At 60.3% G+C, this 17,378-nt stretch overlaps 1 protein-coding gene across 2 annotated transcripts in view; it reads left to right on the forward strand.

Annotated features, from left to right (window-relative positions):
- The first annotated feature begins 8,222 nt into the window (after positions 1-8,222).
- The window catches only part of LOC105483397 (tweety family member 3), a 34,400-nt gene continuing 25,244 nt past the window's right edge, over positions 8,223-17,378 (forward strand). The window contains exon 1 of one of the 2 annotated variants that reach the window (XM_011744248.2): positions 8,223-8,526. In XM_011744248.2, coding sequence (XP_011742550.2) covers positions 8,404-8,526 — 123 coding nt within the window. In that variant the 5' untranslated portion in view covers positions 8,223-8,403. The remainder of the gene's footprint in view (positions 8,527-17,378) is intronic. The other variant, XM_011744247.2, reaches the window with a different exon arrangement.

The following is a 17,378-nucleotide window of genomic DNA, read 5'->3' on the forward strand; positions in this document are numbered from 1 at the left end:
GCTCCCTGAGCCCACCCTGACCAGAAAAGCAGCCAAGGAAGCTGAGCTGGCCTTCCCCCATGCCTGGGGGAGTGAAGTTTGTCGGATCCAGGCTTTGAAATCTAGAGGGTGCAGGACACTCCCTTGCCCAGGCCAGACAGAGACACAGTGGACATGGGTTGAGGACAGCATCCCCCAAGGGGACATGGGGCAGAGCACGCAGGTTATGTGGGGCCTCACCTTGGACACCCCTTTTCCAGCATAATCGCAGTACCCACCCAGGGATGGAAGCATGACCTTCCTCCTGTTACAGCTGGGGAAACTGAGGCTTAGAGAGTTGCGTGGTCGAAAGGTCTCTGCTCTTGGACGGGGAGCAGTGTCTCCTTGGCAGCTCAAGCCTGTGACAGCCTGTGGGTCCCGTGAGAGCAGCGGGCGGGGCTCCCGAGAGGGAGGTGAGAATCCATCCATCCCCCCACCCCTCCCCACCCACTCAGCCCCAGAGCCTCCCTCCACGCCCACTGCTGGCCTGTTTCTGAAAGTCGGTGAAAGATCTTATTCACCAAGCTCAGGCAGCGGGGTCGGTGGTCCACCTGCCAACAGCGACTCAGCCAGCCTTTGTCACTGATGCCAATTGCAGCCCACAGAGTGGCCAGATACCCCCTCCCACTGCTCCTGGAATTGAGGCACTGGAGGCCACCAGGAAGAGATGGTAGTACTGGGTCTTGATGAATATCCTGCTCAGACACAGCCGGCTCCCGGCCCCCCCAGAGCAGGGATTTACTGGCAAACAATGAACATCCCTTGAAAGCATCAGAGCATTAACAAAGCTTTCCCCGTTTCATTTTTGTTTTGTTTTGTTTCAGTTTTGTTTTTATGTTTTTGAGACAAGGTCTTGCTCTGTCGCTTAGGCTGTAGAATGTGGTGGTGTAATCACAGCTCACTGTGGCCTCGACCTCCTAGGCTCAGGCGATCCTCCTGCCTCAGCCTCTCAAGCAGCTGGGATTACAGGCAAGCGCCACCACACCCAGCTAATTTTTGTATTTTTAGTAGAGATGGGATTTCCCCATGTTGGCCGGGCTGGTCTTGAACTCCTGACCTCAAGTGATCCACCTGCCTCGGCCTCCCAGAGTGCTGGGATTACCGGTGTGAGCCACCGTGCCCGGCCCTTTCCCCATTTTGGAGTGTCTGGTATCTACTGTTTCCCTCTTTCTGTCCATGTTGATTCGTTGCTTAGCTCCGGCTTGTAAGTGAGAACGTGTGGTGCGTGAGCTCACTTAGGATGATGGCCTCCAGCTCCATCCATGTTTCTGCAAAGGCCATGATTTCATTCTTTTTTTTTTTTTTCTTTTTTTTTTTTTGAGACGGAGTCTCGCTCTGTCACCCAGGCTGCAGTGAATGGCGTGATCTCGGCTCACTGCAAGCTCCGCCTCCCAGGTTCATTCCATTCTCCTGCCTTAGCCTCCTGAGTAGCTGGGACTACAGGCACCCACCACCACGCCAGGCTAATTTTTGTATTTTTAGTAGAGACGGGGTTTCATCAAGGCCTAGATCTCCTGACCTCGTGATCCGCCCGCCTCGGCCTCCCAAAGTGCTGGGATACAGACGTGAGCCACCGCACCCGGCTGATTTCATTCTTTTTTTATGGCTGTTTTCTTGATGAGTTAAGGCTGTGGTTTGGGATGAGTCTCTTCCCTTCTTGGAGCCTCAGTTTCCCCATCTGTAAAATCGGTGACATGGGTTCCCAAAGGGGTCATAGCAGTTGGGCCAAGCCTGATGTAAGTCCCAGGTCTCATGACTCTCAGCACAGTGCTCATTGCAACAAAACCTAGCTGCTGGGTGGGGCTGCGTGGACAGGCTAATTTTTCAAATGTTTTGTAGAGATGGGGTCTCCCTATGTTGCCCAGGCTGGCCTGGAACCCCTGGCTCAAGTGATCCTCCTCCCTGGACCTCCCAACACGATGGGATTACAGGCGTGAGCTGCCATGCCCGGCCTCAGGGCACTATTTTCTTTTTTCTTTTTTTTTTTTTTGAGACGAAGTTCTGCTCTTGTTGCCCAGGCTGGAGTGCAATGCTGTGATATTGGCTCACTGCAATCTCCGCCTCCCAGGTTCAAGCAATTCTCCTGCCTTAGCCTCCCGACTAGCTGGGATTACAGGCATGTGCCACCATGCCTGGCTAGTTTTGTATTTTTAGTAGAGACAGGGTTTCTCCATGTTGGTCAGGCTGGTCTTGAACTCCCGACCTCAGGTGATCCGCCTGCCTTGGCCTCCCACAGTGCTGGGATTACAGGCGTGAGTGACCATGCCTGGCCTCAGGGCACTATTTTCAATCTACACTGGGCTTGGGACCCAGAGACCCAGAGACCCAGTCTTGATAGTCTTATGTGGCAAGTAGGGAGGTTCTGAATGAAACACTCGACTTGAGTGAGGAGACTTGGGGCAGGATTCTTGGCAGCTCAGAGACCATCCCCACTGGTCTCCTGGCTCCCAGTGGCTTTCTGGACATGGCAAGGCTGCTGGCCAGGTAAGCCCAGATAAATGAGAGGTGCTCACATCCTCGCTCTGGCCAGGTCTGCGTGGCTTGCTCTGTGGTCCTCTTGGGGACCACGCTGGCTGGCATCTCTCCCAGCCTCCAGAGCTGTGGGCCGGTTGCCTCAGACCCAGATTGAAAGCGGTGCTTCTGTGGCTCTCCTGCGGCCAAGATCCATCAGCCAGGTGTCTGTGGTCAGCCAGGCCTGGGCTGGCTGTGCGACCACAGAGTCACCCAGCCTCATCTCGGCAGGCGCCAGGAAGCCCAGCCCTGCAGCCTTCTCTTCCTGGCCAGTGAGGTTCGTCTCCACAGAAAATGTGAACCTCTTTGGATGGGGCCCAAACACAGGGAATTCCATTGTCCTGGCTCCCGCCCCAGCATCTGGGGGAGCGGTCCAGGCCTGGCCACGCTCAGCTCAGGCCTGGCTTTCTCCGGTGCCTGCAGGCCTTGGGACAACCGTTCAGGAGCCTCAGCCTTCCTGGCGTGGGGGAAAGACCCTGGGAGCTCCTGACCTGGTTGCCCCCCTCCCTCCGTGCCAGACTGCCTCAGCAGTCTCTCACAGACTTTTGCAGGCCTGGGTTTTACTCACAATCCCTATTTCACTCGAAATAAGGAAGGAGGGAGGGAGGGAGGGAGGGAGGGAGGAGAAAGAGAGAGAGGAAGGAGGAGGAAAAAGGAAGGAAGGAGGGAAAGATGGAGGGAGGGAGGGAGGAAAGGAGGGAAGGAGGGAAAGAGGGAAGAAGGGAGGAAAGGAGGGAGGGAGGGAAAAAAGGGAAGGAGGGAAAGAGGGAAGGAGGGAGGAAAGGAGGGAGGGAGGGAAAAAGGGAAGGAAGGAGGGAAGGAGGAAAGGAGGGAGGGAAGGAAGGAGGAAGAGAGGAAAGGAGGGAGGGAAGGAAGGAGGAAGAGAGGAAAGGAGGGAGGAAGGAAGGGAAGGAGGGAGGGAGGGAGAAAGGAAAGAAGGAGAGAGGGAGGGAGGAAAGGAAGGAGGGAGGGGTAAGGAGAGAGGGAGGGAGAAAGGAGAGAAGGAGGGAAAGAGGGAGGTGGGGGGAGAGAAGGAGAGAAAGGGAGGGAGGACAGGAGAGAGGGAGGGAAGAAGCGGGGAGGGAGGAAGGGCCCCTGGAACTAGGCTGAACCCTGGTTCTCTGACCAGCTCGTGATTCTCGAGGCCTCCCATGCAATGGCAGGGCCCGGGCCTCAGCTGCTCCATCTGTAGAGTGGGAGTGAAGTCCAGCCTCCAGCCACAGTGGTTGCAGGACAGATGGGAAGAACCACATAGCTCTGAGCAGTGACTGTTGGGTCAAAGCAGGCGGGATGGTAGTGGGGAGCTTCCTCCATGCCCCATCCCACACTAGATCCTCTCTCTGGCCTTCTCTCCTTTAAACTTCCTGGAAGCTGGAGGGAGGGACCCACGGAGATTCTCTTCAACACCTGGATCCCAAGCAGCGTTGCACGGTGGTGAGGTAGGGACTCTGGCTGTGTTCTTCCAGAACCTTCACTGTGGGCCCCTTATTCTCTCCACCCTGGATCCCTTTTACCAAATTCTTCCTCCACAGGCCCCTTAAGAATAGATTTCACAGCCCAAACAGACTGCAAATATTACTCAGTCACCAGCACCTTTTCATCCCATACCAATCGGAGGCACATGGTGCCGGTCACCAGGAAGCTCTGAGAAAGCCGAGGTATTCATCTCTGGATTTGCCGTGACAAAGCTCCACAAACTGGGTGGCTTCAAACACAGACACGCATTGTCTCACAGTTCTGGAGGCCAGAAGGCTGAGATCGAGGCAGGGGCGCTCTGAGGGAGGGAGGGCCCCAGGCTTCTCTCCCAGCTTCCGGTGGCCCCAGGAGTGCTCAGTTTTGGGGGCTGTGGCGGCATCGCTGACACTCTGCCTCTGTGTTCACAGGGGGTGCTTCCCTCTGTGTCTCTATATCTCCGAGTCTGTGTCCAAATTTATCTTTTCTTATAAGGACACCATCTTTGCATTAGAGAACACTCTAATCCAGTATCACCTCATCTTCACTGGATTCCATTTGCAAAGACCTTTATTTATTTATTTATTATTTTTTTGAGATGGAGTTTCACTCTTGTTGCCCAGGCTGGGGTGCAATGGCATGATCTTGGCTCACTGCAACCTCCGTCCCCCAGGTTCAAGCGATTCTCCTGCCTCAGCCTCCCGAATACCTAGGATTACAGGTGCATGGCACCATGCCCAGCTAATTTTGTATTCTTAGCAGAGATGGGGTTTCTCCATGTTGGTCAGACTGGTCTGGAACTCCCAATCTCTGGTGATTCGCCCGCCTCAGCCTCCTAAAGTGTTGGGATTACAGGCATGAGCCTGTCACCCAGACTAGAGTGCAGTGGCATGATCATAGCTCACTGCAGCCTAGATCTCTGAGGCTCAAGTGATCCTCCCACCTCAGCCTCCCAAGGGGCTGGAACTACTGTGGTGGCACAAGCCTAATTAAATTTTTCTGTAGAGAAGGGTCTCACTATGTTGTCCAGGCTGGTCTCAAACTCCTGGCCTCAAGCTGTCCTCCCGCCTCAGCCTCCCAAAGTGCTTGGATTTCAGGTATGAGCCACTGCGCCCAGCCCCTTTCTTCAAAGAAGGTGACATTCACAGGTGCCAGGTGTTAGGACTTGAACATATCTTTTTGGGGAACATAATTCAGTCCACTACACCTGAGTTATCATTTCTTTCTTTCTTTTTGAGATGGGGTTCTCGCTCTGTCACCGAGGCTGGAGTGCAATGGCGCAATCTTGGCTCACTGCAACCTCTATCTCCCAGGTTCAAGCGATTCTCCTGCCTCAGCCTCCCGAGTAGCTGGGATTACAGGCATGTGCCACCACACCTGGCTAATTTTTGTATTTTTTTGTAACGACAGGGTTTTACCATTTGCCCAGTCTAGTCTCGAACTCCTGACCTCAGGCGATCCCCCCGCCTTGGTCTCCCAAAGTGTTGGGATTACAGGCGTGAGCCATCATGCCTGGCCCTGAGTTATTTCACATAATGTCTGCATCAGGTTTTCTGACTTTATCAAAAGAAAAGGCACAATTTTGTGAGGCTTCTGGAAACAGGGGAAGGAACTCATGCACCCCTGCCTGCATGTGTGTACCCTGGCAGGGTTGCCAGGCTGGTGTAGAGGGCACTGGAGTCGGGGGAAAGCAGGAGGTTCTGTTTGTGGCCATAGGAGCTGCTGCCAATAGCAGGAACCAGAAACAATCCCAGGCCATGAGATAATTTCTGCAGCTGGCCAGGGACTGCCCTGTTCATCCCTGGAGTTACGTGACACAGAGTCGCATAACTGACTCTGACCTCAGAGTCAGCCCGGGGCATGGGCCGTGCAGGCGATTCCCTGGCTGTGGAGATGAGGGCACAGGCTGGATACTGGAGCAGTGTCAGGCTAGGAGTGGGCGTCCTGCCTACGCCACCTGTTCACAGTGAGCAGTCAGCTGGTGCCAGAGAAGAGGACTCACCGGCCAGGTACCAACCCACCCCAAGGAGGTAGCCTTGGTCTTAGGGGGTTAGCGGGGCTTCTGTCTGCCTGGAGCTCTCAGCATCCTTGGCATTGGAGACGGAGGAACCTGAGCCAGTACCCCCACCCCACCCTGAATTACTGGCTCTTCGGCCGTTAGGGATGGAGAATGCAATCTCCCGGCTTCTGCCCGGCTGTTATTTCCCAACTGGGTGGTGTCTCTAGTTATCCAGTGGGGTAGAAACCACAGCTCAGCTAGGCCTTCTTGCCCGGTGCCCTATCACAGGAAAACAGGCACGTCAGGGCAGTCAGTGAGTCCAAGTCTCCTGGGAAGCCACTGCCAGAACCATCCCTGCCTGCAAAAAGCCCTTCCTGCCAGGAAAGGTCTGCCTGCCCACAGAAGTGGCCAAGCTGGCACAGCAGATGGTGGAGACCGGGTGTGCAAACCTGTTTCTCAGCACACAGGAGGTCCAGAATAAGGCCCCAGGTGGTGAACAGAGCCAGGATGCAACCACTACCCTGGAGTGGGAGGGAGGCATGCACCTGGGCCCAAACGCATACTATGTCCATCCTCCTGGCTCTGCAGTTCCATCTCCCCTTTAGCAGAGGAGGAGGCACAGGCGATGAGGATGCCCTGTTAGGAAATTTGGCCGTGTGACTCCAAAGCCCATGAGGGGCCCTCCCTGGCAGGTGCCTGAATTTTTAGACCCAGGATGCCAGAACAGGGCACTGTCTTAGTCTCAGGTCTTGACAAAAGACTCAGCCTTCCCAGAGGAAAAGCCAGATGGGGACTGAATCTACCTGTGGATCCACTTAACTATTGTACTTTAAAACAAAGAAAAATTTTTTATAAATGTATATAATAGAGAGACTGAGTCTCGCACTCCTCGCCCAGGCTGGAGTGCAGAATGGCGCCATCTCGGCTCACTGCAAGCTCCGCCTCTCGGGTTCACATCATTCTCCTGCCTCAGCCTCTGGAGGAGCTGGGACTATAGGCACCCGCCACCATGCCCGGCTACTTTTTTTGTATTTTTGGTAGAGGACAGGGGTTTCACCGTGTTAGCCAGGATGGTCTCCATCTCTTGACCTCGTGATCTGCCCGCCTCGGCCTCCCAAAGTGCTGGGATTACAGGCGTGAGCCACCGCGTCCGGCAAAAAAATTTCTTTTTTTTGAGACGGGGTCTTGCTCTGTTGCTCAGGCTGGAGTGCAGTGGCACGATCTCCACTCACCGCAACCTCCACCTCACAGGTTCAAGCAATTCTTCGGCCTCAGCCTCCCGAGTAGCTGGGATTACAGGCGCCCGCCACCACGCCCGGCTAATTTTTGTATTTTTAGTAGAGACGGGGTGTCACCATTTTGGCCAGGCTGATCTCGAACTCCTGACCTCAGGTGATCCGCCTGCCTCGGCGTCCCAAAGTGCTGGGATTACAGGCATGAACCACCACCGCGCCCAGCCAACACTCGTACCTTTATCATCCCCTTTTACAGACAAGGACACCTATGCACAGAGTGGTTAAGTAACTTGCCCCAGATCACACAGCTCTAGGTACCCCAGCCAGGCCCTGAATCCAGATCATGTCCATTGTACAGACAGGCCACTCGGTGCCTTGCTGGGCGCTGCGGGCTGTGGGCTGTTGTGTGTGCAATGGAGAGGCCAAGACCAGCCCAGCCCCACCAGGCTGGACCCCCGGAGTCAAATAAGAAACATGCAAAGATCGAAACGAAGAGCGAATGCATGGAATGAAGCGCAGCTGCATATGCAGCCAGGGTCCCAGCCCCCACGGCCACGTGCAAAGACGGGCCCCGGTGGTACAACGCTGTGGACCTGTCTTCCAGCGCCTTAGGGGCCAGGCGTCCCTCCAAGACGGCGAGGAAGTAGGCGGAGCCTCTGTCGGCGGACCAATGACGGTACAGAGGCGGGGCCGAAGGGCGGGGACACGTGGAGGGGCGGGTCCATTGGGTAATGGGCGGGCATGTGAGTGGAGGGGCAAAACCATCAGGTAAAAGGACCAATAGAGGTGCAGGAGCGAACGGGCGGGGCCAAATGTGGGGCGGGATCGGCGGGGGATAGGCCAATGGTGGATAAGAGGAGGGGAAGAGGGCGGGGCGCGCGGGGGCTGGGCTGGCGGGCGGCGGGCCAATGGAGGCTCGGGGGCGGGGCCGGCGGGCGGACGGGCGGGGGCGCGGAGGGGGCGGTGGCGGCGGCGGCGAACAAAGAGGCGGCGGGCGCGGGCGGCCGAGCGGAGCCGAGCGCAGCCGAGCCGGGCCGAGCCGGGCCGAGCCGGGCCGGGCCGGGCCCAGGAGCGCGCGGATGATGCGGGCGGCCAGGCGGGGGTCGGCGGGTCCCTGAAGCCCGCGCCCCGGGCCAGCAAGGGAGCCCCGCGCAGGCCGCGCGCATCCGGAGGCGGCCGGGCCCCGCCATGGCCGGGGTCAGCTACGCGGCGCCCTGGTGGGTGAGCCTCCTGCACCGGCTGCCCCACTTCGACCTGAGCTGGGAGGCCACCAGCAGCCAGTTCCGGCCCGAGGACGCCGACTACCAGCAGGTGACACGGGCCCCTCGGGGTCGCGGGGTCAGGGTCCCCAGGTCACGGCCCCCTCCCCTCCCAGGGTCACGGCCCCCCTCCCCGAGGGCCTAAGGACCCCTCATCCCCCCCATCCAGGGTCACAACCACCTCCTCCTCGCAGGTCTTGGCCTCCTTCCTTCTCGAGGGTCCTTTCTGAGTCCTAGGACCTCTACCTCCAGAGTCATGGCCTCCTCCTCAAGGGTCTAAATACCCTCCAACCCCCATTGAGGGTCCATGACCCCCCTCCCGATTCTGGCCTTCTCTTCTGTGTCACTAAGGCCCCTGGGGTTTCATGGAACTGCCTCTCCCCCCTCCGTGAGCCCCCTTGGCCAGTGGAGGGCCTCTCCACCATCACTGGGGGCAGCCTGGTGCTGTGTCCCAGCAGAGACCCCTCCCCAGATGACCCCCAGGCTCTGAGATCAGAGCGGGTAAGCGCCTGAGCACATTGGGTGCAGGCAGGCAGAGACTCCTCGCCCACTCACCCCCGACTGGGGAATCCCACACAGGCTTCCAGTGGGTGAATGGCCTGGGCCGCCGCCAGCCCTCTGTGGCCGGTAATGACCCCCTGCTTGGCGGTCAGGCTGTGGGATGTACACTGGGTGCCATGTGTGGCCATGGGAGACCAGGCTGCCTGTAGCCCTGGAGGGAGGGAGGGAGGCCTGGTGGCAGGAAAGCACCGTGGGCCTCAGGCAGGGAGGCTGGAAGCGGCTGAGCCCAGGCAGAGCTGGGGGGTGGCGGGGGACCCTTTGCAGCCCTCTCCCAGGGGAGCCCTTAGCCTGGCATCATGCCAGGCCCCAGCACCACCCCCATCGCCAAGCTACTGTCATTTGAGTTCGGGGCAGGGGACCAAGCTGTGGGCATTTCCTTCCTGCCTAGATATCCGGATTCCAGAAGCCCCGTGACCAGGGTCCCCGGTCACCGGGAGTTTCTCTCTGGACGGATCATGGCAGAGCTCCATGGTGGGGTGGGAACGGCTTTGCTTATCAAAATGGCTTGGGAATCCGGTATTCCACGGGCAGCCTAGCACCTGGACTCTTCAGAACTGCGTTGTCTGTGTCCTCCCGCATCCAGCGGAGGGAGGCGGAAGTGGAGGAGCAGGGCACCTGGGAGCCCACTGCTCCCAGCCTCCGGCTCACTTGCACCCAGGGCCCCCAGCCGAGCCGATGACGTTTCCTAACAGATGAGGAAGGGGGCGAGGGATCGGCCCAGGCACACCCAGACACAGCAGGGAGGAGGGAGGCGGAAGGATTGGTATAAAATCTCACGCCTGCGTTCTAGAAGCCCAGCCCTGGGGGACCGTTCAGTGTGGGGGCAATGCACATTCAGGAACTTCTGGAACTTCTTCCATGCTGACAGCTTTGTCACTTGTCCCTGGAGGACTCTGTTGAAGCTGCAAGGAGGGTGTGCTTCACTTTGGAAAGTTCTCTGCCCTGAGGGTTTGGTCCATTTGTTAGTTCTGAAGCTTCAGGGCAGCCCTGGGGCATGGGAGGTGGCTGTTTCCTGCTGTCCCTTGGGCTGCCACCTGCCTGAGCTGCCAGCCACAGTTGGACTTCCCTCCAGCCCTCCAGGGTGCTTGCATTCCCAGATTCGAGACAGGCAGTGAGAGGGAGTGAGGGGCAATGATGTCTGCAGCCCAAGAGAGTCTCGGGGCAGTGGCCAGGCCCCTCCACTCAGCCTGGCCTGCCTGGCCTCCCAGCAGGGTGCTGTGGCCCTGGGAGGCCCTGGCTTCTGCCCTCTTTCCTCCCCTGCCCTGCGCTCTGCTCTGCTGTGGGAGGGCTCTGACTCACTCTCTCTCCTGCCTCATCTCCACAAAGCAGAATTAGCCACTGAATAATTCACGACGTGGAAACCGGCCTGCCTACATCCCCCGCCGCCTCCACTCCCGGCTCTGGGCGAGGGGCTGTGGTGTGAGCTGGTCCTGGCGTGTGTCCTGCCCCTGCCCTTCGAGTACTGGTGCTTTTGGACAACTGCTTGGTATCTCTAAGGCTTCATCGCCTCATCCTGAATCTGGGCTGGCCATGCCTCCTGTGTAGGGACGCCCCTGGGAGGCAAGGGCCAGGAGTCCCCTTCCTGGGAGGGTGGGCAGTGGGTGGGCCTGGGCTGTGGCAGGCACCCCTTCCTGCCTTCCCTGGTGAGGAGTTGCTGGCTGTGGTGGGGAGTGGACCCCTCACCATCCTGACCGAGGGCTCCCTCTTAGCTGTATGTGTGCTGGCCCGACCTGGGCTCTGCCCTGCTGGGGAGGGGGCATCTGCCCTGTGGTTATTGGGGCGGGGGATGGAGAGGAGGTGGGGCCTGGTGTTGGGAGTTGGGGGTGTGGCACAGGGGACTGGCCTTTGTCCTTTGCTATTTCTGGTCCCCGTGGTCTGCTGTTGGGAACCCTGGTGAGAGCCCCTGGAGGGAGCAGGGCCAGGTCCTGTTTCAAGGCCCTGCGTGGGACTGCCTGTCGGCAGTCACTTTTCCCACAGCCCCAGGAGATGGGGAGAGTCGTCCATCATACAGATTAGCAAACTGAGGCTCCGAATCACATAGTGAGTAAGTGGTGGAACCACAGCCCTGCTGCAGGCCCCTCCTCTGGCCTCCCAAGGAGCCCCGGTCAGCCTGGAGTGTCAGGCTCCCTGCTTCCCCAATGGCTGCCTTGCCGCTGGGGGTATGACCGTGGGATTAGGAGCCCATGGGGGCTGAGGGATCTGTGGGAAGGCAGGGGGTAGAGAGGCATCGGGGGTCGGCTCTGTGCAGCTGCCCAGCCAGTGACTGTCGAGGGGGGCTTCCGCGTTGCCTGGGCATCTGAGTGAATGGGGGGCTGTTGTTCACAGTGGGGATTTGGAAGCCCACAGGAGGCCTGAGACTCCCTGGTGGCCCCACAGCCGAGCTGGCAGGGCTGGGCCTGAGGCCCCTGGCGTGGCCTGGGGCCAGTCACTGTTGCATAGTGAGTCCTGAATGTCCAGTGGGTCTGGCTGTTCTGGCCCCAGGCAGGGGCCCTTGAGAGCAGCAGAGCCTTCTCTTCAACTAGAGCGTCGCAGGCCTGCACCCTCACTCTGTCGCTTCTTCCTGCATGACCTTCGGTGGTCCAGCCGCCGTCCTGGGCTTTATTCGGGGGGAGGCCTGCCTGCTCAGCTCCCACCAGCTCTTCGTGACCCTGTGTCCTCAGGCAGGGATCAAGTTCATGCTCACTGACCTCAGCCTCTCTCTGGGGCTCACTGTCTCCTCCAGCTCAGGGCAGGCCAGATGCAGGAGAACAGCTATGGCCTGTGGTGGATTCCGAACCCGGTTGGTGGGTGCCCAGTGGTCAGGGAAGGCTTCCTGTAGGAGGTGGTGTTCACTGGCCTGCCATGGAGGTTGCAAGCCCGGCTGCCGACAGTCAGAGGGTTAGGATTAGCCTGCTGCTTTCTGATTCCTCCATGGGCCATGCCAGCCCTGGCAGGTGATGGTTTCACTGGAACATCTGCCTTCCAGGGCAGATAGTAGGCCCTGCCTCAGGTTTGCCTAGCGTGGGGGGCCTGTTTTCCACTAGAGCCTGGAGTGTCCAGATGTTTCTGTCGAGACCCTAATGATAAGACTGAGGTCAGCATGCGGAGGCCGTGGGGAAGAACTTCCAGGCTAAGGAACAGCATGTGCAAAGGCCTTGAGGCAGAGAGAAGCTTGAGCCTCGGGGAGAGGCCTCAGCTCACATGCTGGAGGGTTGATCTGGTCTGACAATGCACGGGGAATGTGCTGCCTCAGGAACTGGTAAGCTCTCTGTGCCAGGCGCTGTGCCAGCCCAGGCTGGATGGCCACTCAGAGGGGATCTGAGCTCTGGGAGTAGGGCCAGTGTTCTCCTAGCAGAGCTGGGAGCCCGGCTCCTAAGAGCACAGCACCTCTGTGCCGCCACGAGGCGAGCTCAGCCTCATGCCCAGTCGCAGCCTGGAGGGCAGTTCCCCGGGGCAGGGCTGGCCTGTTATCATCCTCCCCACTCATCAGAAGGAAATTAGCTCCGGTTAAAACAGCAGTGTTGGTCGCCTGTCTTGTGGTTTACGAAAGCAGCGCACGTTCATGGAACATTTGGGGAAAAGGCAAGAGCGTGAGACAGAAGTGTCCCTCCAGCTGGGTTCAGTCCAAAGCGCATAAAGCTGTAGGGTGGGTGTCCCTGAGAACTGGAATCCTATTGCTTTTGGCATGTCCCGTACTTTGGACTCTGTATGGGGCCTTTGGTTCCAGATGCTTGTCCAGTGTCCACAGGGCCAGGAAGGATTCTGTAGCTGCGGGTGACAGAAGCGGGCCAGACACGGAGGCCCCCATGGAGCTGGGCGGAAGCTTCAGGAGCAATCCCTGAATGGACAGGAGCTGAGGAGCTAGGCTGGGGGGTGCAGCGAACGGGACCCTGCATTGGGGGGTGGGCAGGAAGCCCGTAATGGCTGGTCCCAGTCCACACAGGATTTCCATCTTGGCCGGCGTCTGCATTCCTGGGGAGCCTCTGGCCGAGCTTGCCTTTTGACCAGGGGGTGTGAAACTGTGGGCCCTGGACCTGCTGGGGGGTGGGTGTCAGGCCACCCTTGGCCTGGCTGCTGTCCGCATCAAGGGTTCCTGTATTTGGGCTCCTGGTTTTGTGGTTCTGAGGGTGCTCTGGTCACCTCTGTCCCCGGGAGACTCGTTCTCAAGTCCCTTCCTTGGAGTGCAGCCTGGACCCTCTAGAAGTCCCCGAGGTCTTCATGGCTTTTCCTGGGTGTGCATGAATGTTGGGGTGGTAATTCTTGCTCAGGGTGCTGGCTCCCCCATCTCCCCGGTTCCAGCAGCACCAGGGGCCACTCCAGTCTGTGTGTGTGGGACCCCCGCCTGCCCCCCACTCGCCTGAGACTTGAGGGCCAGCTCTAGGGCCCCTCTTCCGGGCATCTCCACGGTGACCCTTCTTCCTCCCCTGACCCCTGGGCAGGGCCCTGCCGGCCGGTCCCGTCTAAGGGATGCGCAGCGTCAGCCACCCTGACCCCCAGCCGGGGGCTCTTGGTCAGGCTCTGGGGGAGCGGGGAACCCTGCAGCTTGGTTCCCCAGGCCACAGCGGCTCTTCCCGGACGCCCGTGCTGCTTGTTTCTAAAGCATTTTTCCTGGGGAGCCACCCAGTGGCCCTGGGAGGTGGACACTGTGTCCCCAACATAAACAGAAATGGGGGCTGGCCAGCATCAGGGGCCCGAAGACGGGGCGCGGGCTCCAGCTGCAGCCCAGCTCCATCCCTCCCAGTGGACACGGCGTCAGTGCAGTTCGTGGGCCCAGGGGTGCAGGTTTGGGGGGCTCAGGGGCATCTACACTTCCCCCACCTGCCCCACCGTCAGTTCTGCTGAGGCCTCCGCTAGAGAAGAGGAACTGAGTCTGCAGCCAGGGGCCTGGGGTCAAGGACAAGGGAAGTGCCTGACGCAGCCAGTGGGGAATTGGCATGTGACAGCAGGTGGATGGTGGGTGTGGGAGGGTCACAGGAGGGTCTCCAATACCCGGGCCCACCGCTGGGGTCTGCAGGGAGCTCACCTGGGCCCTGTGCTGGGCCTCACACCGTCCAAGGGGGCTTCTCACAGTCTAGGGAGGCTGGCTGAGACCTGAGTCCCGTGGGGCAGCACCCACTGTGGCTGGGCCAGGCCCATGTTGGCCGAGGGTGTGGGAGGAGGCCGGGCCACCCACAGAGTGCCAGTGCCTTCGGTCTCTGAGGAGGGTGCCAGCCACGGTGCCCCTACCCGCTCTGCCCCCTTGGGCCCATGCACACTGACTGGGTTCCTGGCCATCGTGGAGGAGCACTCCCGAAGTTCTGGGGTACACCCAGCTCTGAGCCCTGCAGCCCTGCATCTGGGGTTGGGCTGTGCCCTGTGGGCTGCCTCTCCCTGGTAGGGAGCCAAGCCCGAAGACGGGACTCCAGTCTGGCAGCTCCTGGCTGGGTCTGAGGCCTGGAGCCGGGTCCTCAGGAGGCTGGTGCAGGGGCCTGCAGACAAGCGGGGAGAGCAGGGGATTTTCTGGGTGTCACGCTGGGAGATGTGTCGGAGCGCGGGGACCAAAATAGACACGCTTGCTGCAGTTCTTTGGTGTCTGTTCCCTGCACAAGGGGGAGGACAGGCGTGGGCGGCGGGAGAGCTGGGGTCCCCCGGCTGCAGGGTGCAGGGCAGGGACCTGGCCTGTGGGGAGATGGCAGGAACAGCTCTGAACCTCAGCCCAAGGGCTGCCTCTCTGGCCTCCTTCCAGGCCATTCCTGGAGGGTGAGGGCCAGCCTGGAGGAAGCCCCGGGGGGCGTGGGGCAGTGGGTGTGGTGCCATGTGCAGCCTGGCAGCCTGGACCTCGGACCTCAGGAGTTGGGGACAGGGACACAAAGTTGGCCCTGACCCCGGCTCCCACGTGGCCGCTGCTGGCTGCATGTCCTCCAGGCACGGCCAGGAGCTCACCGTCATGGAATGCGTGAAACCCAAGCCCAGCCTGGTGGAAAATCTGTTTTTAATTTTGGGCCGGCATCGCTGGGAGCCTGGGCCGAGTGTGCTACGGGTGGGGGCTGGGGCCACGTGTGCAGCTTGGCCGCGTAGGGGGCTGTGGCCTAGCCAAAGGCTGTGACCCCAGAGCCCCCACTTGTGCAAGGTGACCCACGAGGCAAAGGTGGGGGGACCCACTTGCCGGTGGGGGGCCCCCGACACAGGGGCGGTGGTAGTGGCTCGCACACGCCGATCCCACCCTGACCTCCCCAAACAAGGCTTGGCCATAGGGATCCCGCCCCTTTCCTGACCCTGACCCAGGACACCTGGCGGGTTCTCACGGTGCTGGGGGCCAGAACCCCTCAGTGTGCATTGGAGTGTGGGACCCCAGCCAGCCTCTCAGACACCCCCAAACCTTGTCACTTCCTCTGGAGGAGGGGCCTGGGCAGTTCCAGGGCTGGAGTTCGGTATCCATGGAGGCAAGTGGAGGTCACTCCCCTCCCATTCCCACCTCTCCTGTCTGCCTGCCACATCCTCCCGGAGCCCCGTGCTGCTGTCACACGCACAGGCTCAGGCCAGGGCCTCGCTGGTCCCTGCTGCCAGTGGATCTTCAGCACGAAGCAGACATCTGCCGCCTGGATCCTGTGCCAGGACACTGTCCCCGGGCCAAGAGTGCCCTCCCCACCTGTTGTGGTGCCCACGATGCTCTCCACAGCGGGAGTTTCAGTGACCACCTCGTTCCTCTTCCTGCCTCCCACAGCCTCCGAGCTCACAGGGCCGGCACTGTGGGCACAGGGGAGCCCCCACCTAGCGGGGCCGAGCTGTCTGTCCAAGCCTGGGCCCCAGCACCCAGCGCAGGCTGCTGCTAAGACACTCTGAAAGCTGATGCTCCCAATTAGCCCAGAGCCCAGCCAGGACCACGGCCGTCAGTGTGGGGACTCCATCCTCATCCAGGAAACTGGAGGTGACTCTGTCCCCACTGCAGTCAGGGTGTGTGGCTGTTATCATATTGTGTGTCTGTCACATGCCGGTGCCTCTGGCGGGGTTCCGGCCCCTCAGTGGCCTTCGTGCTTGGCCTCTGTGGAGCCTGTCCCTTTCCCTCCTCCAAGCTGTGTCACTTCCACAGGGAGCTGGCATGAGGGGTGGGGCAGGGCTGAGCAGGGCTGGAACCCACCTTCTGCCCACCCCTTCTCTGGCCACTGGGGGCTGCTTCTCCTGCCATCCCTGCTCACTGTGCCCCACAGCTGCATCCCTGGGGCTCGCTGGTCCCTCCCAGTGCCACAGGCAGCCATTGTCCTCAGCTGTGGTCACACTGCCTGGCCTGCCGGGCTCACCCGCCCCTGCTGTGTGACTGTGGACTGTGGGCCCCTCCCTGAACTCTCGGTGCCTAGCAGCATGGCTCCAGGATGCCAGCCCTATGTCTTCACTTTCCTTCCTGCTCAGGGCATACCCGCAGCAGTGTCCAGCCAAGGAGTGAGCCCCTGTGGCTGGAGTGGCAGGGTGGCAGAATCGTGGCCACTGCCTGTGGCTGGAGTGGCAGGGTGGCGGGAATCGTGGCCACTGCCTGTGGCTGGAGTGGCAGGGTGGTAGAATCGTAGCCACTGCCTGTGGCTGGGGTTGGGGGCTGCATCAGGCCAAACTGCTCATCAGAGTCCCTGTGGGCACCTCCCAGTGGGCCAGGGCATCCTCAGCCCAGCCATGCGCCATGGTAGCCCACAGGTTGGTGGGACAGAGTGGCGTGTGGGTCCGTGATCTGGGGTAGTGGGGTGGGCAGCTGCTCCCAGGGGTGCGCCTGTTGAGTGGCCGCCTGTGTGTTGAGGGGGCATGTGTTCCGCAGGCCAGCCCTGACTTGCTTACACCCTCCCCTGAGTGGCATGCTTCCTCATACACTGCAGGCCCAGGTCCCACCACCAGGTGCTCCGGGAGCCACCAGGATGCCCAGTGGTGGCAGGCAGTGTGCCCTGCCCTGCCGTCATGCACGGCCCTCCTGCCTCGGCAGCCTGGTGTGGTGTGGCCTGTGCTGGCGCTGAGCCTGGCATTGCGTGGGGGGGTGCCTGTGTCTGCGGGGCTGATGAGAGTCACGTCCAGACAGAGCCTGGAGGCAGAGTGGGCATGGCTGGGAGGCTGCGGCAGGCGTGGGGTACAGGCCTCGCAGCTGCTCATGCACATCCTCTCCCCAAGCCTCCTGCCCTGCGGGCCGTCCTAAGGCCTTGTGGCTCACTGGGCCCTCCCCTCTCCAAGCAGGTCTGGGTCGGGGCCACCCACCTGTGCAGGCGGCCAGGTTGGGTTGGGGGTCTCGCCCTACAAGTGCGGGTCCAAGTGTGGGAGCCGAGGTTCACACAGAGCAAAGGCTGCAGTGCCGGGTTTGGGCCTGGGTCTCTGATATCCTGGGGACATCCTGGAGGAGATGGCCCATGTCTG

This window comes from Macaca nemestrina, chromosome 4 (genome assembly GCF_043159975.1).
Source record: "Macaca nemestrina isolate mMacNem1 chromosome 4, mMacNem.hap1, whole genome shotgun sequence".
NCBI classification, from domain to species: domain Eukaryota; kingdom Metazoa; phylum Chordata; class Mammalia; order Primates; family Cercopithecidae; genus Macaca; species Macaca nemestrina.